The sequence below is a fragment of the Apodemus sylvaticus genome, chromosome 11 (genome assembly GCF_947179515.1).
Source record: "Apodemus sylvaticus chromosome 11, mApoSyl1.1, whole genome shotgun sequence".
NCBI lineage: Eukaryota > Metazoa > Chordata > Mammalia > Rodentia > Muridae > Apodemus > Apodemus sylvaticus.
The window spans coordinates 106,930,614-106,952,182 of record NC_067482.1 but is presented as its reverse complement, the minus strand read 5'-3'; the positions used below and the strand labels follow the sequence as shown (position 1 = coordinate 106,952,182).

The 21,569-nt window shown below is 39.0% G+C and overlaps 1 protein-coding gene across 17 annotated transcripts in view; it reads right to left on the bottom strand.

The window, feature by feature from the left end:
* Positions 1–21,569, bottom strand: part of LOC127696398 (uncharacterized) — an 837,478-nt gene that overhangs the window by 775,473 nt on the left and 40,436 nt on the right. For 16 of the 17 annotated variants that reach the window (XM_052199097.1, XM_052199098.1, XM_052199112.1 and 13 more), the window contains exon 2: positions 15,752–15,840. The exons of the other annotated variant lie outside the window; for it this stretch is intronic. In XM_052199097.1, coding sequence (XP_052055057.1) covers positions 15,752–15,788 — 37 coding nt within the window. In that variant the 5' untranslated portion in view covers positions 15,789–15,840. The remainder of the gene's footprint in view (positions 1–15,751; positions 15,841–21,569) is intronic. 17 annotated transcript variants of the gene reach the window in all.

Below are 21,569 nucleotides of genomic sequence, written 5' to 3'. Positions count from 1 at the left end.
GCCCTAAGATAGACAGCTTGGCAGGTAGAAGCGCTTGCTAACCAGTCTGAAATCCACACAGTCAAAGGAAAGCAGCAGCTCCAACAGACTGTCCTTAGATCACCACCACCACACACCCACACACACAGAGACAGATAAATGTAAAAATACATCTACAGGATGCAATGATATATTATCATAATATATAGATCATTTTCAGTTTTAAAATGCTATTATCAAACTGATCTGAGTTACTGTAGTCAAATCAATAACCTAAAATAAAAATGCAAAAGTCACAATTTACTAAGCCTGTATTATGTCAGAAACTTTCACATACAATAGAAGAGAGGACAAGGAAGCAGGTCTTAATGTGAGACAGCCATGAGATTATATTAAGGATTTCTGATCCCTGAGGATAGGGATATGTGTGTATATGTGTGTGTATGTGTATGTACGTGTGTGTGTTTGTGTGTGTGTGAGTTTGTGTGTGTTTATGTGTGTATGCATGTACGTGTGTGTATGTGTGTGTTTGTGTGAGTGTGTGTGTGTGTGTGTGTGTGTGTGTGTTTGTGTGTGTGTATTCTTTTGCCTGCTTTTAGGGACAGTATTATTATAATAATAAAAATCCAATGACTAAACAAAATATATTGCTGCTGCTGTCTGCTGATAGAGTAATCCCAGAAATCATGAATTTAAGGCAATAGGTTGGCTATAGAACAGACACTGACTCTAAGACTACAAACAAACTACGAACATGAGCAATTTTGATTCCGTATTTACTCAGTATATGGAGAAGGAAAGGAGACTAAGCGCTCTGGTGAGTGACAGGTCGACTGGTCATGTGATCCTGTTTTCAACATGAGACCTCTGCGACTCACTGCATTCTCTCAGCATTTACTCACAAGCACTCTCAACCCTAACAAACTCTCAAGCTCCTAAGGTTCTTGACTGAGGTTCTGAGAACTTCAATCCTTCCTCATTTTATTCCGCACGACTCCCCCAATTAGCTTAAATGTTAAAATATATCTAGTTCATCAACTGATAAATAGATAAGGGAGACATGATATATTGATAGAATACTAGCATGTGGTGGTAGAATAAAGTATTGGCATCAGCCAAGGCTTCTAATTTTTTCTACTCACAATTCACTTTCTATCAAAACATTTTTATATAATTCTAAGTGTACAGATGCATAAGATGCATATTGAAAACAATAATAAAATTATTTAAAAGATTCTTTGGTGCATATATATATATATGTATATGCACATATACAAATGTGTTCATTTATTGATGGAAATTTGCATACAAAGATGGACATGGTTTTTTGTTGATGCTTATTTTTACATAGGGAATTAAATCTTGGCTACTGCAGGATGCAGAGATTAAACTTCTTCAGGGAGAGGTGGTCTTTGATTTATAATGACCAATGCTGAGGATGCCACTTCACATAATACATGATAAAACATGATGTAAGGATGTTTTGGGCCATCTTAGAAATGGTTGGAAATTCTGTTCTACCCCAAGCCATAGTAATTTTTCATGAAATTCAGAAAAGCTACTCGTGATGCCTATTTCCTGTTGAGGAAGGGTGGGTAAGACAGGGTCTTACCCCCCCCAGCTCTTCACAAGCACACTGCACACCTGGTTCTGCCTCCACCTCCCAAGTGTGCACCAAGACTCACCAACAAACAGCAATTTTGAAATCAAACATTCTAACACAATAATATCCCAAATGCTCATTAATACTCATTTGTACTTAAATGCTAAAAAAACGATGGTAGAAAAATACTAAAAGTGTTTGTTACCATAATTAAACCATCCTGTTTCTATAAAAGTCGAAACTTCAAGGTTTCGTAAAAGCACTGAATTTAATAATTGCATACGATAGTTTCAATCCTGAGCTGAGGTATGTCAGGCCACCGGTGAGCCCACAGGGTGTGAGGGACTGTAGAAGACGTTGCAAATCTTGTGCTTCCAAATGCAGACTGCAATGAAGTGACAGGGCACCACAGTGCAAGCAAGACCACAGACACACAATAAACTCATCACGTGTTTGCTTTTGAATCATCAGGGATTTTGTTGCTGTATATTCAGGGTCTTCTGCTTTGGCCAAATTTACTGCAACCCCCATATTGAAGTTACATAATTATCCACAGTTATGCACAGATATGTTGTGAATGATGCTTTAAAATGGTATGCAAATGATAGAAGATTAATGCAAAATAACATAGACAATTCCATTTGTATGAAATTACCAATAGACAGAAACATAAAGAAAGATTTATGACCACATACATTCAGAGAAAACTAATATTGAAAGATGACAGTTAATGGTATACATTTCTTTTGGAGCTTCAAACTGTGGTTTATTTGTCCAGATTCAATAGAGATTCATTTTTAAATTTACTCTATCAACAAGGCATCTTAGAGACTGATGGTTAAAAATATCCAATTCAAATTTTCTAAAACAAACACTTATTTCTGTTGTGGAGGAAAGGATCTCAAAGAACACATTCTCATCTTCTCATCAGGTAAGATGCAGAGCAAAGACTTTCCTGACCTAAAATGAGAGCTCTGGTTGAGGACATGGAGCTTTGGTTGCCTTGAGTTTTAACGGTGTGTCAATTTTCACCTTTCTGGAACTAAAGAATATGGAGGCAAAGGTGCTGTTTCCTCCTGGAAGTCTTTGGACGGCACCCTGTCTGTGTAGACAGGTCCATAGTGTGTAGACTGGTGACTATCTCCTTTATTTCTCTCCTCAGCTTCATTCACAGTTACCTAGAGCACACACAATGTCTCTGTTTTATTCACAGCCATAGTTCTTACCAAGCAGTATCATTTTTTGCTGTTGTTTTGTTTTACGGATTTCTGATCCAAGGAAAGCCTTTACCCTAGAGCTACAGCAAGCCTATGACCAATATTTGAGAGGGGGAGGGGAAGAGGGAGGAAAAAAGGGAGGGAGAGGGAGACACAAGATTCATATGTGAATGGATGAATAGGTAAAAGGTGCATTTCAGGGAAAAGACTGACTAATTCTTAAAAGGATTTATTCAGAAGCAAACCATGTGAGCATATCTCATGTAATGAACAAAATCAGAATACAATCATCTAGGACTCTGGGCAAACAGAGGTCTCATATTATTCCTGTCTTAAGAGAAAAAAAATCCTGAAAGTATGACTACAGAAACTTAAATGTAACCAGTGACAGGGTACTAAATATGTTAATATCATAAACACATAAACCGTAAATGATCAGAAGTTAGGAACAATTAAGGGAAACAATTAAAATAGAATTGTATCATATTTCTTGAATTTGGTTGGTTCTCAAACATTAAATTCAGATGTTGCTTTTACTCATAAGCTCTGAAAAAGCAAATAATATTTTCTACATACTGTTCACCATAAATCTTAACTTACCATTCAAATTTAATCTAAACACAAACATAACCCTAAAACCTCTGCCAGGCCCACAAATACTCAAGACAAACACAATCTGATTTCCAGGACAGCAGTTTTAACTTTACAAGTACAATATTTATACTGAGGAGATAAATTATGTAAATCATAATGGCTTACGCTTGTATCATATCTAAGCCTGCACTTTTGCATTCTCCAAGATTTCTACACATTTACCCATAGCTCAGTTGGTCTACTGAAACAATTTTACAGTTCAGACAGTTGGATATTGATTAAGATTTAAGATCTGTTTGGGAAAAGCTTTAAACAATATCATTCACATTACTTACTTAGCACTTGATCACAGTGTCTATACAACAAACTCGAATTTAAAATTCATTCATAAATTCAGCCTCTATTGAAGCCACTATACCATTCACCTTCTTTCCATGCTGCCTTAAAATATTAAATTCAAACATCAAATTCATATTTAAATTAGATCAGTCTTAACTAATATTAGTTGACAACACAATTAGCCAAAAGAATAGTGGTAATCTTTCCAGACAGAAATATTAAAATCCTTTTAAATGTATAAAATCTTTATTGCAAGTGTTTGTTTTGATGCAGGGCCTCAAATAGCCAGGGTAGTCTTGAACTCACTGTATAGCTGAAGGTAATCTTAAATTAGGTTATCCTGTGAATGAGGGTAACCTGTTCTACCTCTCAGCATGGAATCTGCAGGTCTATGTCACCATAAAAGGTCTATACAGTGCCTCTACCATACCTGGCTAAAGTTCTTCCAGGACTTTAAAACCTAGTTCAGAGCAGTACATAAATATACTAGCAACTCTACTAAAGGAACAATTGTGATAAGGAAAGGACAAGATTAAGAAACTAGGGAACACTAAGCCTGGTACCAAACAGGTAAAGACTATCAGAGAAAAGTGAATGCAGACAGGTAAGCTGCCCTACACTCAAAAGAGGCTCTGGCTACACAGCTGAGGAGGTTGCCCAACGAAGAGCAACGACACTGTCAGAAGATTTTCTTTGAAGTCTCCAACCCCAAGAAGACTGTCCTGTAGAGAAACTGAAGGCGACCTGAGCAGCAAGGTAACACGCCAAGAAAGGGCTCTGAGCAGGGATAAAAATGCACCACCAACCAACCCCAGCCCTCCAGCTCCAGCCACTACAACTCAGGGTTCAAAAGACATTCAAAGGGGAAGCAGCTGCAAAGGACGTGAAATGAAAACACTGTATTTAATGTCCGAACGGTGAGAGCTGGATGTTAGCACAGAATCCGCACTTCTACAGTGGGGACTTTTGGGGGGAAAAGAGCACGTTTTCAGTTCACAGAAAGGCCTAGGACCTTAAACAAACTGTGCCGAACCCATTAACCTAAGAGATAAGGTTAAACTTGGGCCCATACTTAAGCCTTCAGTGTAGTGCAAATGTGCCTTAAAGTATCCCACTAGCAAAGGATTCCACAGGGCCTTCACATCCTATCTGACAGGGCACACAGCTATTCTGTATTTCACGAAGGCCTCAATTATTCTAAGAAGGTAATATCACACATGGAAGGATTTGGGCCACAAACACATAAATGGGTCATGAACTAAGATGCACTAAGGTTCGCACTGTTTACTTCTTGAAGGAGCTATTCAAGAACACATTCTTGAGCCAGAGATGGAACTAAATGGATGCAAAGGAAGAGGGAAGGAGGAGGAAAGAAGGAAGAGAGGGGAGCAGGAGGGAAGAGAAGGAAGAGGCAGAGGGAAGGAGGAGCATACATTTACCAGGTCCTTTAGCCACTCCTTGGATAAACCATAAAAAGCTGTAAGAGAAAGCATGCAGGGCTATTGCTACACATAGACAGTTGTGTGCACACTTAGCATGCACAAAGCCCCAAATATGGAGTAAAGGGCCAACAAAAGGAGGGAAAGGCTCTAGAAGGGAAGGGAAGAACAGAGGCCTGGGGGATATAAACACACACATGCCAACCTTACAAAAGCAGTGGCCATGTGCACACACTACCAGGCCTTCCCGGAACCAGAACCGGAACCGGAATGGAACCACACACCCCCCTCCCGAGCATCTTGTACCATTGTACCTACTTAGGTGAGCAGACCTACAGTTCAACTGCTCCAGGACCTGCAAAGAAAAGGATCACAGAACCTGGGATGCCAGTGTTGTGACAAGAAGCAGACTCTTCTGAATAGCACCAAAAAAAAAAAAAATAGCTAAAATTGCCCAACAAAATGCAAGGCAACAGGAGCTGAGTGGCTTATCCTGGCTGATTACTGTTCTAAGACTCTCATCGACGGAGGTGAAATACAAAGAAAGTGTGTGCTGGTTTTTACAGAAAACATATGGGAACTTACCTGGGGAAATTTACTCTCTCTTAACTAAACAAGGACTCTTTTCAGGTATTTTGAGTTGAAATTGAGAAGGACATTCTTAATTGTAGAAAATATGGAGGAAAAAGTCAGCGACTAGTGAATATAATGCACTGGTATTCTCCTTCATACCTGGCATGAGGGTTAGCTTTTGTCAGCTTGACACACACTAGTCACTGGGGAAGAATGAACTGAATGACTCCTATCAGTTTGGTTTGTAGGCATGTCTATGTGACAGCTTCTTGGGGGCTGAGCTACATGGAAGGCCCAGACCACAGCAGGCAGTGCCATCTGTAGGCAGGTGGTCCTGGGAGGTATGAGAAAGGTAACTGAACATGGGCCTGGGAGCAAGCAGCAAGTGTCGTTCTGCTGAGGTTCCCATCTCTGTTCCTGCTGGAGCTCCTGCTCTGACATCGTCAGTGATGGACAGTGATCTGGAATGTGTAAGCCAAGGAAGGCCTTCCCCCACAAGTGCCCACAAGCGATGTTTAACACAATAGAAAGCAAGCCAGGAGCATGGGTATCTGGCAGCAGCTAGAACAGTACTTTACATACAGAGACCTGGTGGATGGGTCAAGCAAATAGAGAGGGCAGCCTAGAAAAGATAATGGGGATTCCAGGCTCCCTGGGAAAAATAAGTGGCAGAGAGCACAGGAAGAGAACAAATTAACGTATTCCCAGGCAAGAGAGGGCCAGGGCCAAGGCATAGAATAGAAAGGAACGCCAATTTCGTGAGTCTTCCTAGATGAGCGGCATCTCTCTGTCCCCTGACATGAGACCAGCAACAAGCCAACCTAACACCTCCTTCAGCGACCAGGGCCTCTGGCAGGATAATCGAGTTTACTCCAACTCACCATGATCATCTTAAAGTCTCCTGAAGACCTTGCTCTTAAAATGAAGGACACACAATGAGTTTCCTGAGCGTCCTTCAGGCACTCACTAATATGCTAGAACTCCGAAGGCCACACATATACACAGCAGAATACAGAGTCTCAAGCAGACTGCCTGAGTGTGAGTCTCTGTTCCCCTACCACCAGCGATCAGACCTCAGGCTAAATTGCCCTTGCCTCAGTTTCCTGCCTATAACAGACAAGAAACCGTCTTTTCTCTGATGAACCTATCCCTAAGTATAAAATGTACTTCAGCTATAACTCTAGTTACTATTTTGTAATTAATGATAGTATCTTTCCAGCATGAGTATTTATATGAACAAACTACCTTTTGGTAAATGTTTTTGTGGGAAGTACAGCTATTCTGAATACCACCTCTTACAGTACTTCAACCCCTATGCCACAGACAGACAACTATTAATCAAGCTAGAATCTCCTACTTAGCTTGATGCAGCTTCAGGAGTCTGCTGATGAGGATTACACAAAGGATGAGTTAGTTGATCATGGCCCAAGAATTACCAATGCTTCATTACTTCACCATTATGTCTTTGCCACAGAGTTCAATCTAGTTTGTGTACTGTACCTTTAAAAATATGGTCCCAGGAACAGGGAGTATGTTTCAGTTGATGGACACTTGGAAAATACATGACTATATAATGAACTCTGGGTTTGATTCCCCAGTACTAAAAATAAATGTTAAAAAAAATCCATAGAATCCCAATTGGTAGAAGATTTACCAAGATCTTTACAAAAGAGCCTATAACTGGTTTGGGACTACCGAACCCTTGACTTGCAGCTCTAAGGGGCCCCCAATTCACCAACATCTCAGTGACATTTATGCTGTTGTTCCCTGTGGGAAGCAATGGAAAACTTCAGATAAACTGAGATAGGTCCCTTTTCATTATTCTTTAACAACTTTATACATGCGTTATATTGAATTTTAGTCATTTTAACCCCATTATCATCTCCCAACACTGAGCCCCCTCATTCTCACTTCTCCCATTTTCATATCCTTCTTCCTTTTCTTTCCTTTCCTCTCTTTTTTTCTTTGTCTTTTTTTTTTCTGTAACCAACTCAATTTAATTAAGGTTGCTTGCAGGGGCATGAGTTAGTGGTTATTTATTGAAGCATGGGCAATTTGGCAATGGCTATAATTATGAGAAGAATGATTCTTCCTCTTCTAGCAACCATTAACTGCCAACAGCTCATCACGAGGCCGCACAAGCCCCTTCCCCACATGTACAACAGTGTGAATTCAGGAGCACAATGGCATTGCCATCGCCAGAAGGCAGCAAAGATTGGTCCCTATAAACATGACACCTGATTTAACAACAGGAGTGATCCAAAGTGTGGTACCAGTACTGGAAACACATTACTGTGGTGACGAGGTGGAATGGAAAGAAAAGGAGCCATGTAATGAAGCAAAATCAGAAAAGTAATGCCAGAAAAGTAATTTAGGCAAAGAGCAGAGAAGAATGGGAGAAAGTAACTTCCTCACATGCTCCATAGCCTGCTGGGCTTCACCTCTGGATAATCCTCTCTCCTCACCACACTAGGCCAGTCCCCCCCACCACCTGTGGCAGCTCCTAAGGGCCTCAGCTGAGACATGTTTCAGCTCCCACAGGATTCTTGAAGCCAGGACTCACGCTGCATGTTGAATGTGTACTCCCGACCAGAGCCTAGCCAGGTTACAATAAGAGCCCTCCCTACTCTATCTTCAGGCAAGTCTTACAGTTTGGCTTAAACCCCAAAGGTTCTTACATGCAACAACAGTCATGAATCTCAAATGAAACCACCACACTTACAAATACACACTGTATGATTTACATTTGTATCACATTCCGAAAAGACTAAACTACAGGGGTGAGAAAAATATTGGTGATACCAATAACGGGCAGGAGAATAGACGTTATTTTTTCCATCACATAGGGGTACTTTCAAGGTGTGTTGTTTAATTTACAAACAAGAACACTATATTGAACAGTGCATAGTGCTCACTAGGTAGCTCTTCTGTGGCTTGATGAATTCTTTGCTTTCCCAACTCCACACAGTTCTGACACCAGTGAGAGCCTTGATGTGCCCTTGGTCAGTTACCCTGTTCCAGGAATCCTGTTTATAATTAGTTCAAATCTTATTTTCAGTGTGAATACTTTTTCTTTGCTTCACTTTGAGCTTTCTTGACAGATTTCTTTTCTATTATCACTTCTTTTGACCTGTCACATGAGTTTATCAAAGACAAGGGGACAACATAACTACATGCCTGTCTGCTCATAAACCAAAAGAAAGAACTAACACCACTAATACAGTGAATCATAACTCATTAACATGACTTCTGATATAATTAGACTCTACTGATAGGGAACTGGTGTTAATTAACCATGGCAAGTAAAAGCCAAAGTCATGTAAAAGAAGAAACAATTATACTTAAAGTAATTTTAAAATGAATGAACTGAATCACCACAGATTTAAGAAATAGAACTTGAGTACCTTCCTACATCTTATAATAATCAAAGAAGTGGGGAGGTTCCTGAAGACGCAATTCCATCTAGATTAATAGATGAGAAGAAATTTGTCCTACAATTCCAACTCTGATACCAGTAACAAAATTATGGGTACTATTATATTTTTATGACATTCCTTTTACAAAGTCAGTAATATTTTTTCATTGGTTGAATGGACCAAGAGAGAATAATATTAGACAATACTTGTAGAAATTCAACCAGACACTATCATACAAATATACACAGCGACTGCAACTGGTACTATTCTCTAATGTGCTCACAGAATCCTCGTAGCCACCCACAAGGCAAGTAGCATTATAATCACCTGTATGTATAGCAGAATGCCAGAGAATAAGGAAGTCCAATAATTCATCTACAGGTAGGTCAACAGTAAGCAATAAAGCCAGGATTTGAACTCAAAAAGCAACTTTACAAATCAAGCTGTTCAAAATGCTATTTCTCTCTGCTTTCTGTACAAAATAAACACAGTCATCAGGAAGGGTACCCAGTACTGATCCCTAGATGTTGCACAGATATCACTTAGTGATGTTCAACACCACACACAGTTTGCTCTCCTGGGACATCAAGTACAACAAACAATGACCCATTGAGTTAGAAAAACCATTCCAAGATACTAAGGGTGGCAGGAGAACAGAGTGAAAAAAATTCAAAATAAGTCCATTATTTTATTCTATGGAAAACTGACATAAATACAAGAAGATCACTAAAAAAATTTGCTTTGTAAGACTAGAAAAAGTCTTGTATTTATCATTAATGTGTCTAAGAAGAGTGCTGTTACAACAAGGTATGGAGCATCAACAAATTCCACTGACATTTTCAATACCTCTGACCCTGAAAGTTAATCATACTGCTTGCAGAGGTCTGATCTCACAAGAATTCCATAAGGAGCAGGAACGTGAGGGCCTAATAAGGATGTGTGATACAGGAGCAAAGGGATTAGTTAACTAAAATAAGTGGATTCCTCTCTAAATATAATCCGCTCATAAGGACATTTAGAACATTTGTATCTCATTAGGGGTATTAAGTGAGGAAAAGAGTCTCAGTACCAAACAATCCTAATTATAATTCATCTTAGGAAATAAAGTGAGTTTTCGTAACTGAAATGGAAAATGTATGGCAGGAAACATCTTTAATATAATAACAGAACTGTCACCAAACTCAGACACTAAAGCAAACACGGCAGGCTAAAGGAACACAATGAAAACTAACTAACTGCTCTCAGAATGACAATGGCTTTTCATGTTTCTCAAAACATGCTTCCTCTGTCATCATAACAACCCAAAGCAGAAGTAAGATGACTGAGAAAAAGAGACTCAGTTTGTAAGCAGCAGGAGACATAATAACGGTTTACTCTAACACATCTTCCATGAAGGTGACACAAGAAGTAAAATCAAGGCAGTTAATAAGGCAACTTCACCATCAGTGGGCTTCCATGTGGGGAAAACTCTGTCTACTTTGCCATCTCACCAGAAAGGAGAGCTTGCCAACCAAGTATTGCAACAATAAATAAATAAATAAATAAATAAATAAATAAATAAATAAATAAATAAATAAATTCTATAGAAATGGAATGCATGGTGTGACTTCTTGTTGTTAGATGTTCAAAGACAATTTTACTAAAATTGAAAAGAGAAACTTGAAAGCAGGTAAGCTGTAAACCTCAGCAGCGGTCACAGAATTGAACAGGGAAGGGTTTGAGTTAAGCCAACATGGAGGTCAGCCACCTGGCAGATAACAGCTACAGGGCAGACACAAAAGCTTTAAAGAAAAGGAGACCTAAAGGACTAGAGAAAGCATATTTAGCTCTGGCCAGCAACCTAAAGACAGAAGAGAAGGAGGAATATATATGTTCCGTTTTGAGTCAGAATTCACAATGGCAGGCAGACCCAGCATAAGCTGATGGTAGCTCTGTAGCTTCTGCATCGAGGATGCGAATTCCAGGAAGGGAACGTAAGATAATAAAACAGTAGGTCAGAGGTGATGCCCAGTGTTGGGTATCCATCACAGCTTCGGCCTCTTACTGTGGTAAGAGTCTCCCTCAGAAGGTAGGGCTGTCTCATTGCCTTTTTGAGCTCCACAGCCTTATTGCAAGCAGTTAATTTTCTAAATTTCAGATAGGAAGTAATCACTACCCTCTCCTAGCATAGTTCCTCTCAGGAAGCACTGGAGAAAACTTGGTCCAGTGCCTACTCTCAAGGCTGTTCATCTCCATGACTAAAATCACGAGGCATCTCTCTCTTTGTTGAGAGCTAGGGCTTTCATGCTCCTAGTCTACAACATGCCCCCAGGAAAGACGGGGCAGGCATAGGCATCAGTGTTTTCACATTAGGTACAAGTATTTGCCTTGATTATTTTTAAGTATCTATTTGAAAACTGTGAAGGGGTTGTTCTGTGGAAGTAAAAGAGACAGTTGCATCATTATCCAGCGGTGGCTAAGAAAACACTTTACCATTACATAACAGAAAGATCAGAGGACAGGGAACTATTTTCCTACTGTAAGACTCAACCCAGCTTTTAAAAAGCTGAATTTCTCAGCCAACAAAAGCAATCAGAACAATAGTCTATGTTATCATTAATTTTACACTTTCCAGTATGGCCCACTCCTCTCTGTAGTAAGTCTTTGCTATGGGGAATTAGGGTTGAGGGAAGAATATAGGGATTTAGATCAGTCAATGAATTTTGCATGATGTATGTATATATGTACGTATGTACGTACGTATGTATGTATGTATGTATGTATGTATGTATGTATGTATGTATGTATGTATTTGATAAATGAACTGTCCTTTCTTGATTAGGCAACTTTTCCTTTCCTTGAAAAATAGTGTCAATCCTGTTCCTATTCCTACCTGCCCCTGGTCCACCTACAAATTCTGTTTTCCCTTTCCAGAAGATCCATGTACCCACGCCCACCACAGTCCTCTCTCCTTGTTACTTACCCTCTCTGGGTTTTTGACTTGCAGTATGATTATCCTTAACAACTAATATCCACTTACAAGTGAGTATATATCATGCTTGCCTTTCTGGGTCTGTGTTGCCTTGCTAAGGATCATGGTATTTTTGGTTGGTTGGTTGGTTGGTTGGTTGGTTGGTTGGTTGGTTGGTTGGTTTGTAGTCTAATCTATTTGTCTGAAAATTTCACATTGTCATTTTTTAACATCTGAGTAATACTCCATTGTTTAAGTGTATATTTCCTTTATCCATTCTTTGGTTGAGGAAAATCTAGGTTGTTTCCAGAGTCTGACTATTATGAATAAAGCAGCTATAAACATAGTTGAGCAAGTGTCTTTGTGGTAAGATGGAGTGTCTTTGGGTATATGCCCAGGAGTGGTATAGCTGTGTCTTAAAGTAAATCAATTCCAAATTTTCTGAGAAACATCCATATTGACTTCCAAAGTAGTTGTACAAGTTTGCACTCTGACCAAGAATGGAAGAGTGTTCCCCGGGCACCATGCTTGCCTCCTGATGCCATACGCACTACCACACTGGTCATGGACTCTAACCCTCTAAAACTATGAACCTCAAAAAAATGTTGCAAGTTACCTGGGTCATGGTATTTTAACACACGAATATAAAAGTGACTAAGACAATGATGAAATCCTATTACCTTAAAAGCCAGAGAGTAAAAAGCTTCTGAGCCTATCAGAAACCCTCCTATGTCATACAGACAGCATCTACCCTAAGCATGGAAACAAGTATGAATGTAAATGTATGAAGTCTTTCTTAATTTTAAGCTGAACTATATAGCACATACCCCCTACAGAACACAATCATCTTCTCTTCCTGTGCCCTGTAGCTTGTTCTTTCCATTGAAGCATCTGTTCTGACACTTAATGCCTTTACCTCAGGCATTCAAATATTACCAGGTCTAAATCAGGACCTATCTCAGGAAAACCCCAAGACTTGAATCACCCTTCACAGGATTCATCCACTGTCTAGACCAATTTTCAACCTCCCTGAGGCCTTTAACTAACTTAAGGAAGATGCAATGCTCAATAAAGATCCACAGAAAGAGTGGTGCCAAAGTGGAGACAGAGTATAATTGATATAATCAATGTTGACTAATTTTTGTAGGGTGGGGATTCCAAAGCAATGTAGGTGGAATAAGTTAGCAAAAGAAGTGGGAAAACTGCAGGAAGATAGAAAAGAGGAAAAGAGGGCTCCACGTTTGACAGAAGTTTCTCCACTCCAAAGATGTTTGAAGAAAAACTGTAACTGCTAATCCTAGCCTTTAAAAAAAATACTTCTGACATCATTGCAGTATTAGAAACATTTGGGAGTATGAACCATCAGCTGACAGTTACAGGAATCCTGGAAGGGGAAACAATGGTCAAAGAAGGCCAGACAGCAGTAGTTATAAACCTCTGCTCAGTCCCAAAGCTTCCTCCAAGCCATGCAAGTCACTGCCGGTAAGAGGTGGATGGGAATGCTGTTCCTCACTTCCCCAGGTGATGATGCTAAGGAGGGGCATGAACACAGCTCTGCTGCAGAGAACATTTGAGTTCCTTGTTTTCTCACCTTTTGAAGTAAGACACGTCATGGGTTTCATTCCCAAGGGCCTGAGATTTATAGAAGCCAGTAAAGACATGATTTACAAGTCTAACTACAGAAAATGCTAGTATAAAAACAAAAACTTTCCAATTTTCCTTATGCCATGACTTGGTCCTTCTGTAATATAGGAAATGGGGTTGAGGAAAATGTTGTGGTAAAAAAAAATAGAACAGGTCACTTCAAGATTAGGAATCTTTCAAAAAAGATAGCACCCTCACTCAAAAATTGCATTTATTTTATTTTATGTGAATGGGTGCTTTGCTTACATAGATATATGTGCACCACGAGTGCCTGTTACAGACAGTTGTGAGCCACCCTGGGTGCTGGAAATCAAACCCCAGATTACTCCTCTTCCAGAGGAACAGTGTCTTTAACCACTGAACCATCTCCAGCCCTGTGCTCCAAGTTTGTGACAATGAAGGTTTGAAAAAACAATACACCAACTCTCAAAGCACGTAAGTAAAGAAAATAGATAAACTACCAAACCAGTATTCCATGCTGTCAATGAGTCAACAAGTACATCCCACAGAAACTAACAGTGTTTAATAAAAGTTCCTTTTATCAATAATATTCTCATGTTACTTAAAAATTCCACAAAAATCAGCTCTTTAAAGGAATCTTTTTTATAATTGAAGCCTTTCAACTTAAACGCTTATGCTAGCTAGACTGAGTATTTATAGATACTCAAAATAGTACACCTTCAATTCAGACGTCTAAGAAAGCAAAGAATGGTAGATGTTTCAACAACAAAATCATGCTTCCACAGAATGTCTGTTGCAAGAGAATATATCTGTAAAATCACATGTGAGAAATGTTTATATGTCAGAAATATAACTAACTCATAAATACACAAAACACAATCTAACATTAGAAATAGAGCATCTGTAAATTCAATATCCATTATCTGCCTTTCTGGCTCTCCATGGATGTCAAAAACAACATGACTGATAAGCATCCTTTTCACTGACTGTAGTGCATGCCCACAATTGCCGGCTAGATTAGTAAGTACCCATTGTGGCTAGCATGGCAATAGATGTTCAGGTCAGCCTGTTCGGCGGATGGCAAGAAACCATGGACTCTGATATCAGAAAGTTAGACTTTCAACAATATGGCACACAACAGAGAACTTCCTGACCAGCACAAAACATCGTGGTTGGAGAAATGGAGCATGATTAAAATAAAAGAAACAATACGGGAGAGTTCATCATCTAGTGCCATTTCTATCTTTAGTATAGATTTTAAGATCTAATCTACTCTAAGTCTCTCAAAACAATAACTATTATTCCCATGAGGTAATAATCAACTTAAACTCAGAAAATTCAAGTTCAAGTGTACTGTATGCTGAGACGGTAGTCACAGAGAGCACAGTGGCACTGAATGAGTTCTCACATACTTTACATTCTATGGCCATCTGAAACCATGCATGAATGAAAACATACATGGTGTCATAAGCACATCACAATCTTTCCTAGATAGCAAAGTAGTGAAGTATTAATAACTATTATATGTCATTAAAAATATCCCCTGGCTCTTCTGAAGAGAACAGTATTCTCTAGCTCAGTGTAAGGAATCTGTTCAGTAGCCATGTTACAAAATTCCAAAAGCTAAGTTAATGCTAAAATGCTTATCAACCATGTGGGTTCCAGAGCCCACATTATGAAAAAAAAATACAAAAAAGCTGAACCCCAAGAGGAGAAATTCTCTGTTATCGGGTATCCTACTGAAAAGTCTTGAGAAACTGTGAGTTCTTGCCATCTCAGAAAGCAGGATGACTTAAACACCTATCATTACAATGGCCAAAACAAGGGTACCACTCCTTGTCTACCGGGGTGGTAGACGAAAATCCATGCTGAGCCTCGGGAAAGGAAGCTGAGCTGGACTCTCCCACCAAAGAAACAACTACCTCCACAAGGCAAGTATGGGCATTCCATGGGGAGGAAGAGGTCCACCTCCCGATTTTCATCTGGCCTTGCTCCCATGTATCAAGTTAATGTTTTAGCTCAGTGAAAGTAATTACCAGCCAGGCTCTGCAATCCATCATTCACCCTGGGCATTCCTGCTGATTCTTTCTTTGGTCTCTAGGACCCAAGAATCTCTTCTGTTGATCTGTAAGTGCAAAGGAAAGATTTGGTTGTTACTAGTTTCTTGCTATTCTAAATTTCTGCCAAGTAATTAGAATAGAAAATGAACTATTTTCAAGTTTTTTAATTGAAGCTATGGGGGTTAGAGTAGTCATAGCCTCTAACAAAAATAAGATTAAAATCATACATCTTTGATGCCCCCCCCACACACACACACACCTCTTCCAAGTAGAATGGACAAATGTAATCTGACTCTAGACAGTGAGCTCAGGGACTTGATCCAAATCACCCTCCTTCTAATTTAGGTCATTTGGCAAGAATACATTAGTAAATTAGCAAACTGCATATAAATTTACAAAAGGTATTCCTATATCCTCATATCATCCAAAAGAAAAGCATTATTGGAATCCTCACTGCATAGACAATGAGTGGAAAGTTCAGAGGTTAGATGCACTATCCCCAGGAACACATTTCACAGGTTACAAAACAAATTTACCCACACAAAACATTAGGCTTCTATACATCTTTCCAAGTAACTATAATACAGGACAGCTTACATGAGTTCTAACCAGGAGTAATATCCATAATTGATTAGCTCTTTGGCGTTCATCACACAGTAGGCATTGTTTATTTTACACACTCCACTAAACTACAGACGTGACAAAGGCATTCTAAAATTCCCCCTCAATGCTGCCTACCATGTAAGTCTGTTTCCTTTACATAAGTATACTGATTAGCAATATAAATACAAGTAAATATAATAAATTTATACATACATAGGTATGTATATAATATATAAAAGACCTATGTCGTAATTATCACAGCAATGGTAAGTTAAAATACATCAGTTTAAAACATTCTGTACTTGGTGATCAGAAACCCTATGGATATAGGATCTGTGGCTATATACACTACCAATCTAAACATCAAATGGCTGTGTGTGACAGCTAGCTTGTTCAGACAATGCTTCATTTGACAATGGACCATGAGAACACGGTGGTCCCACAGATTGACATGAAGCAATGTTTATAAGATGATCTAATGTACACATAGTTGAAAAAGAAAAAAAAAGAAACTGAAGGACAAGAAAACAAAGGCCTTATTGTTGGAGCAAAATATTGATGGTAAATTATCTGCTTACAAATAAATCTATGATTAAAAAGAAGAAGAAGAGAGAAACCAGAAAAACTACTACAGACACATTTGTGCCTGAGGAGGAGGCAGTCCTCAGAAGGGCTTGAGAGACGGTGCTACGCAAATGGGCATCTCCATCTTGTCACACCCACGGACGACTTTCCAGGATGACAAGATATGATCCTGACATTGTTTAGACTTCAGCTCTTATATTAGTTTTTAATCAGAAAAAGGTTTTAAATGAAAAATGTCTTGACAACAGTCAAATAATCTTGTACAATGTATCCATATATTAATCTAAGTATAAGATTCAAACATTTAAAAATAAGTTTTATAAAATGCAAAGATTCAGTAACTTGATTAATTACTAAAGAACTACCCAGTACTCCCAGAGCTCCCAGGAACTAAACCACCAACCAAAGAGTACACATGGAGGGGCCCAGGGCTACAGATGCATATGTAGCTGAGGATGGCTTGTTGGACACCAAAGGGAGAAGAGCCCTTGGTCCTGAGAAGGCGAGATGCCCTAGTATAGGGGAATGATAGGACAGGGAAGATGAAGTGTGTGGGTTGGTAAGCAAGGGGAGGGGGGAAGGATTAGGGAGTTTTGGGGGAAAGCAGAACCAGGAATGGGGACAACATTTGAAATGTAAATAAAGAATACAACTAATTAAAAAACCGAACTAAGTGCAGAGGGCTTACAAAGTCTACAGTAGTTTGTTATAATGCCCCAGGTCCTCAAAGTCACACACCATTCACTCACCAACTCACCCACGGCTTTAGGTTTGTAAACTCCACTCATAGAAGTGCACCCTATGTATGCTTGATTTTCAGCATTTCTACTGTGTTCTTTTTGTATCTTTTCTGTGTTCAGATGTTTTTAAATATAAAAATATCAGTTCCGGTTGACTACAATATGCAGAACAGAAATACGCTGTATAGTCTTGTGACTTAGGAGCAAGATAATGTATCACATAACCTTAAGGAACAGGCCACACCATCTAGGACTGTGAAGACTATTCAGTGATGTTCACATAACAATTCAATCTAAATGTCCTGGCATGTTCCTGAGGTTTAGCGACATGAGAGCACAAATAACACCACACCTCTCTTTGTCATTGAATGAAACCAAGGCACCAGGATCTACAAACAGAACAAGCAACATCTGGACTTCTTTGGTGTATAAAAATTAACTTCATCACACATACTATTTTTCTTATTTCCACTCTGTATAATTATACACAACCTGAAAGGTGTGCTAAAAAGGAAGAAGTCAGCCGTAATCCCAGAAATGAGAGCTGCTGAGATCTGCTTTTCCTCCTAGCCATTTCCTCTGACAGACTATTCAAAATACTTCCCTTCCCACAGAAAGCTGGAATACTATCGTAATGGACGGTAATAAGATAGATAACACAGACTAGAAGAAATGGATTTCGTTGCACTTACAGCATTGGTTCAAACTCCTAACTAAAGAAACAAGGCAAACTGGAGGATCTATGTATTAAACTCCTTTGGAAAACTAAGAAAGGAGGCAACCTAACTACTCAAGTGTGACACCCATAAAACAAGAATAAATAAGAATCTACAGTGAGTACAGAGAGGTACCCCCTGTTGGAATTGGTTTTGTTCCTCAAAACCAGTTTTTTACTTTCTATTTTAGCATTGAAACTATAAACTCTTAATTATTTTATCAATGAGAAACTTAGCTCAGTCCCAAAAGTGGGGGTGGGCATAAAAAGTCCTCTTTTCTTCTCAAAATTACTGTCAGAGAACACTAAGGAAATACTACCTAAGTGTAGCACGTACGCCTTTTCCCTCTTCTTGCACAGCTATGTAGCCTTAGCCCTCTAGTACATGAAACAAATAACTTACAAGGAAGGTCAAGTGCAGCGTGATCAGCTCTGCACATGTGAAAATGGACTTCAACGGAACCAGCGGCCTGCAGTGATAGGAGCCCCTGGGACACAAATGTGTTTTAAACATTTTCATTGATCATGTATGTATGTCAAAGGTACCTGTTTAAAACACACTCATATAGAAAAAAATGCTTTTTGTACTACTTACCACTGAGTAAACAAACACAAGTTTTAAATAATTTTCAGTGCAACAGACCTGGAATTTTATTCACCCCAGCCTAGTGATTTTTAATGTCCTGTGACCCTCATAAGTGCTGCCAACATCAACATCTGGTACCTGCACAAAGAAAACAGATTCTAAAGGATTCTTCAGAACCCTTTCAATTTCATCATATGCTTAATATGTTTCTAAGATTTTTTCTCTTCTTTCTGATACAGCAAAACATAAGTACTTTTTTTAAAAAGTAAGAAACTGTTCTAAGAGATAGCTGTATGTTGAAAAAATAAGTATCTGAAATCGAGTTGTTGCTTATTTCTTCACCCCTCTAAAGAGTTTATAAACAGGGATCTTAAAAAAAAAATAAAAAATTAAAAATAAACAGGGATCTTTAATCTGATTAAACTTCTGAGTAGGACCACCCTCCTACAAATACATGAATATGAAGAAGAGACACTGAAACCCAAATCATAGCCTCTACGCATGTATTTCTTCTTCCTCTTGTATTTTCTAGCACAAGGATTATTTTATGACCATACCATTCAAAGATTGTAAGAAAAATGATCATGTCACTGTGCAGGACTATGACATACACTGTTTTCCAAAGCTATACACTAACAAACTGTGTTAGGAATCTCAAAAGAATCCAATAATTATTAACTAAACAAAAATACTTAATATAGAAGTTCAAACTGACTTCCAAAAAGTAAATCTTGCTATAGGGGAAATCAACTACATATCAAAAAGAAGTGACCTGAAGAACATTTTTTTAAGCTAAATTACTCTAAGATGCCTTCTTTGGTTTAAAAAACTGGAGGAAAGTGTGGGAAGTAGGAAAACTACTTCCCGATTGCACATCATCTGAAATGAAAGAATCATCCCATACTGTGTACTTTCAAGACATTTGCCTGGAAGTTCATGTCTATGGAAACCCCCTCCCTATCTGTGCTTCTGGATCAAGTCTGAATTATCACTGTGTAAGTAAATCAGCCCATAAAAGTTTTCCTCTGTTTCAATATCATCAACTACTAATACACAAGACATACAATGGGGAGTTCACAGCTAATGCATCATTTTCTTTTCTCAAGCACTCATGCCACACCACATACCTGCTTAATATCCAAAATAAAACAGTTGTCTTCTGCATTAGAGATTTTTCTCAAGAAAAAAAAAAGCATAGACATCACTCATATCTTAGCCAAAGTACTCAAGGAGACCCAGCATTGGGGCCTGTTAGAGTGCAAATATATTAGCTGTGACTTTGGCAAGTGCCTGTCATGTTGAATACCATGAGGAAGAGAGAGAGTAATTATTGCCGAGAAACCATTAGAGAGCTCCTTAGTAAAACAAGATGCCTGGGCAAACTAATGGACCAACAGTCCACGGCCGTGTCTTTTCCTATTCCATTTAGCTGCATGTCAGTCCTGTCAAATCATCTGACACTCACAATGCAGGCAGGCTCACTACAATTAGCAAGATCTTGGCTCCCATGTTCTTTCACTGGGGCTACAATAAGCAACTACATCTGTACAGCCAGAGATGGTTCCTTGATTGTTTGTGACATAGAGAGCTTGGTGCAAGGCAAAGGCACATTGGTCCTGACTAGCAACAGAACCTTCAGGTTCTATTCTGTTTGAACAAGAGAGGCCACTCCTAGAGTAGGAGCAACTTGCTTCACATTATCCTTCTCTGGTGGGTACTTCTTATGCCTACGAGCAGGAAATCAAAAATGTTTTTATGAAAACACATTACTTTGAGATTCTAAAACAAAGACTCTGATCAGTACCTCTGATATATTATCCTGAGGCCAGAGTATGTTAGCCAAATTTAGAAGCAAGAAAGAACTAGACCAAATAAGAACAGTGTTTCTTTCTTTTTTCTTGATCAATGGAAAGCAGCTGACTTGGAGAATGAGGCTAGATAACTTTGTACTACAGGATGAGCTTATTAACCAGGTATTAATACCTCATTGGCTTTTAAAGAACAAACTAGACTAACTTGTCAACACTGCCTTAATAATGTCTCAAGTGTCTCTCACTTCATACACTGTCTCTGCAACTGGACCTGTAAATGGTATGTGCTTTTGCCGCTGTATCCCAATATTCCCAAGCATCTGGGATTGAACGACCCAGGGTCCAAGAACTAACACTAGGCCCCGACGGGCACCTTGTACATTTCCAAGTGGGAGGAGCCAAGTGCTCATTCAGTTTTGAAGTACTGATACTTCAAAAATGACCATTGCCAAAATGCTGTTTATTTAAAAACAATAGAGTACACAATTCTAAGGACTATAACAAAATCATGCTAAAATGTCTTTAGACCCTAACTTCCATCATGTCACCAAACAATTTATAATATGTACCTCTACACAGACACACAGACACACACAGACACACACAGACACACACACACACATACACACACACACACACACACACACACACAAAGGCAAAGTTAATGAGTTTTTTAGAATGAAGGGAAGCAATGGCTGGATTTTCCAGAAAATAGCAAGCCTTCAAGGAGGGAGGTGACGAGTTAACATGAGAC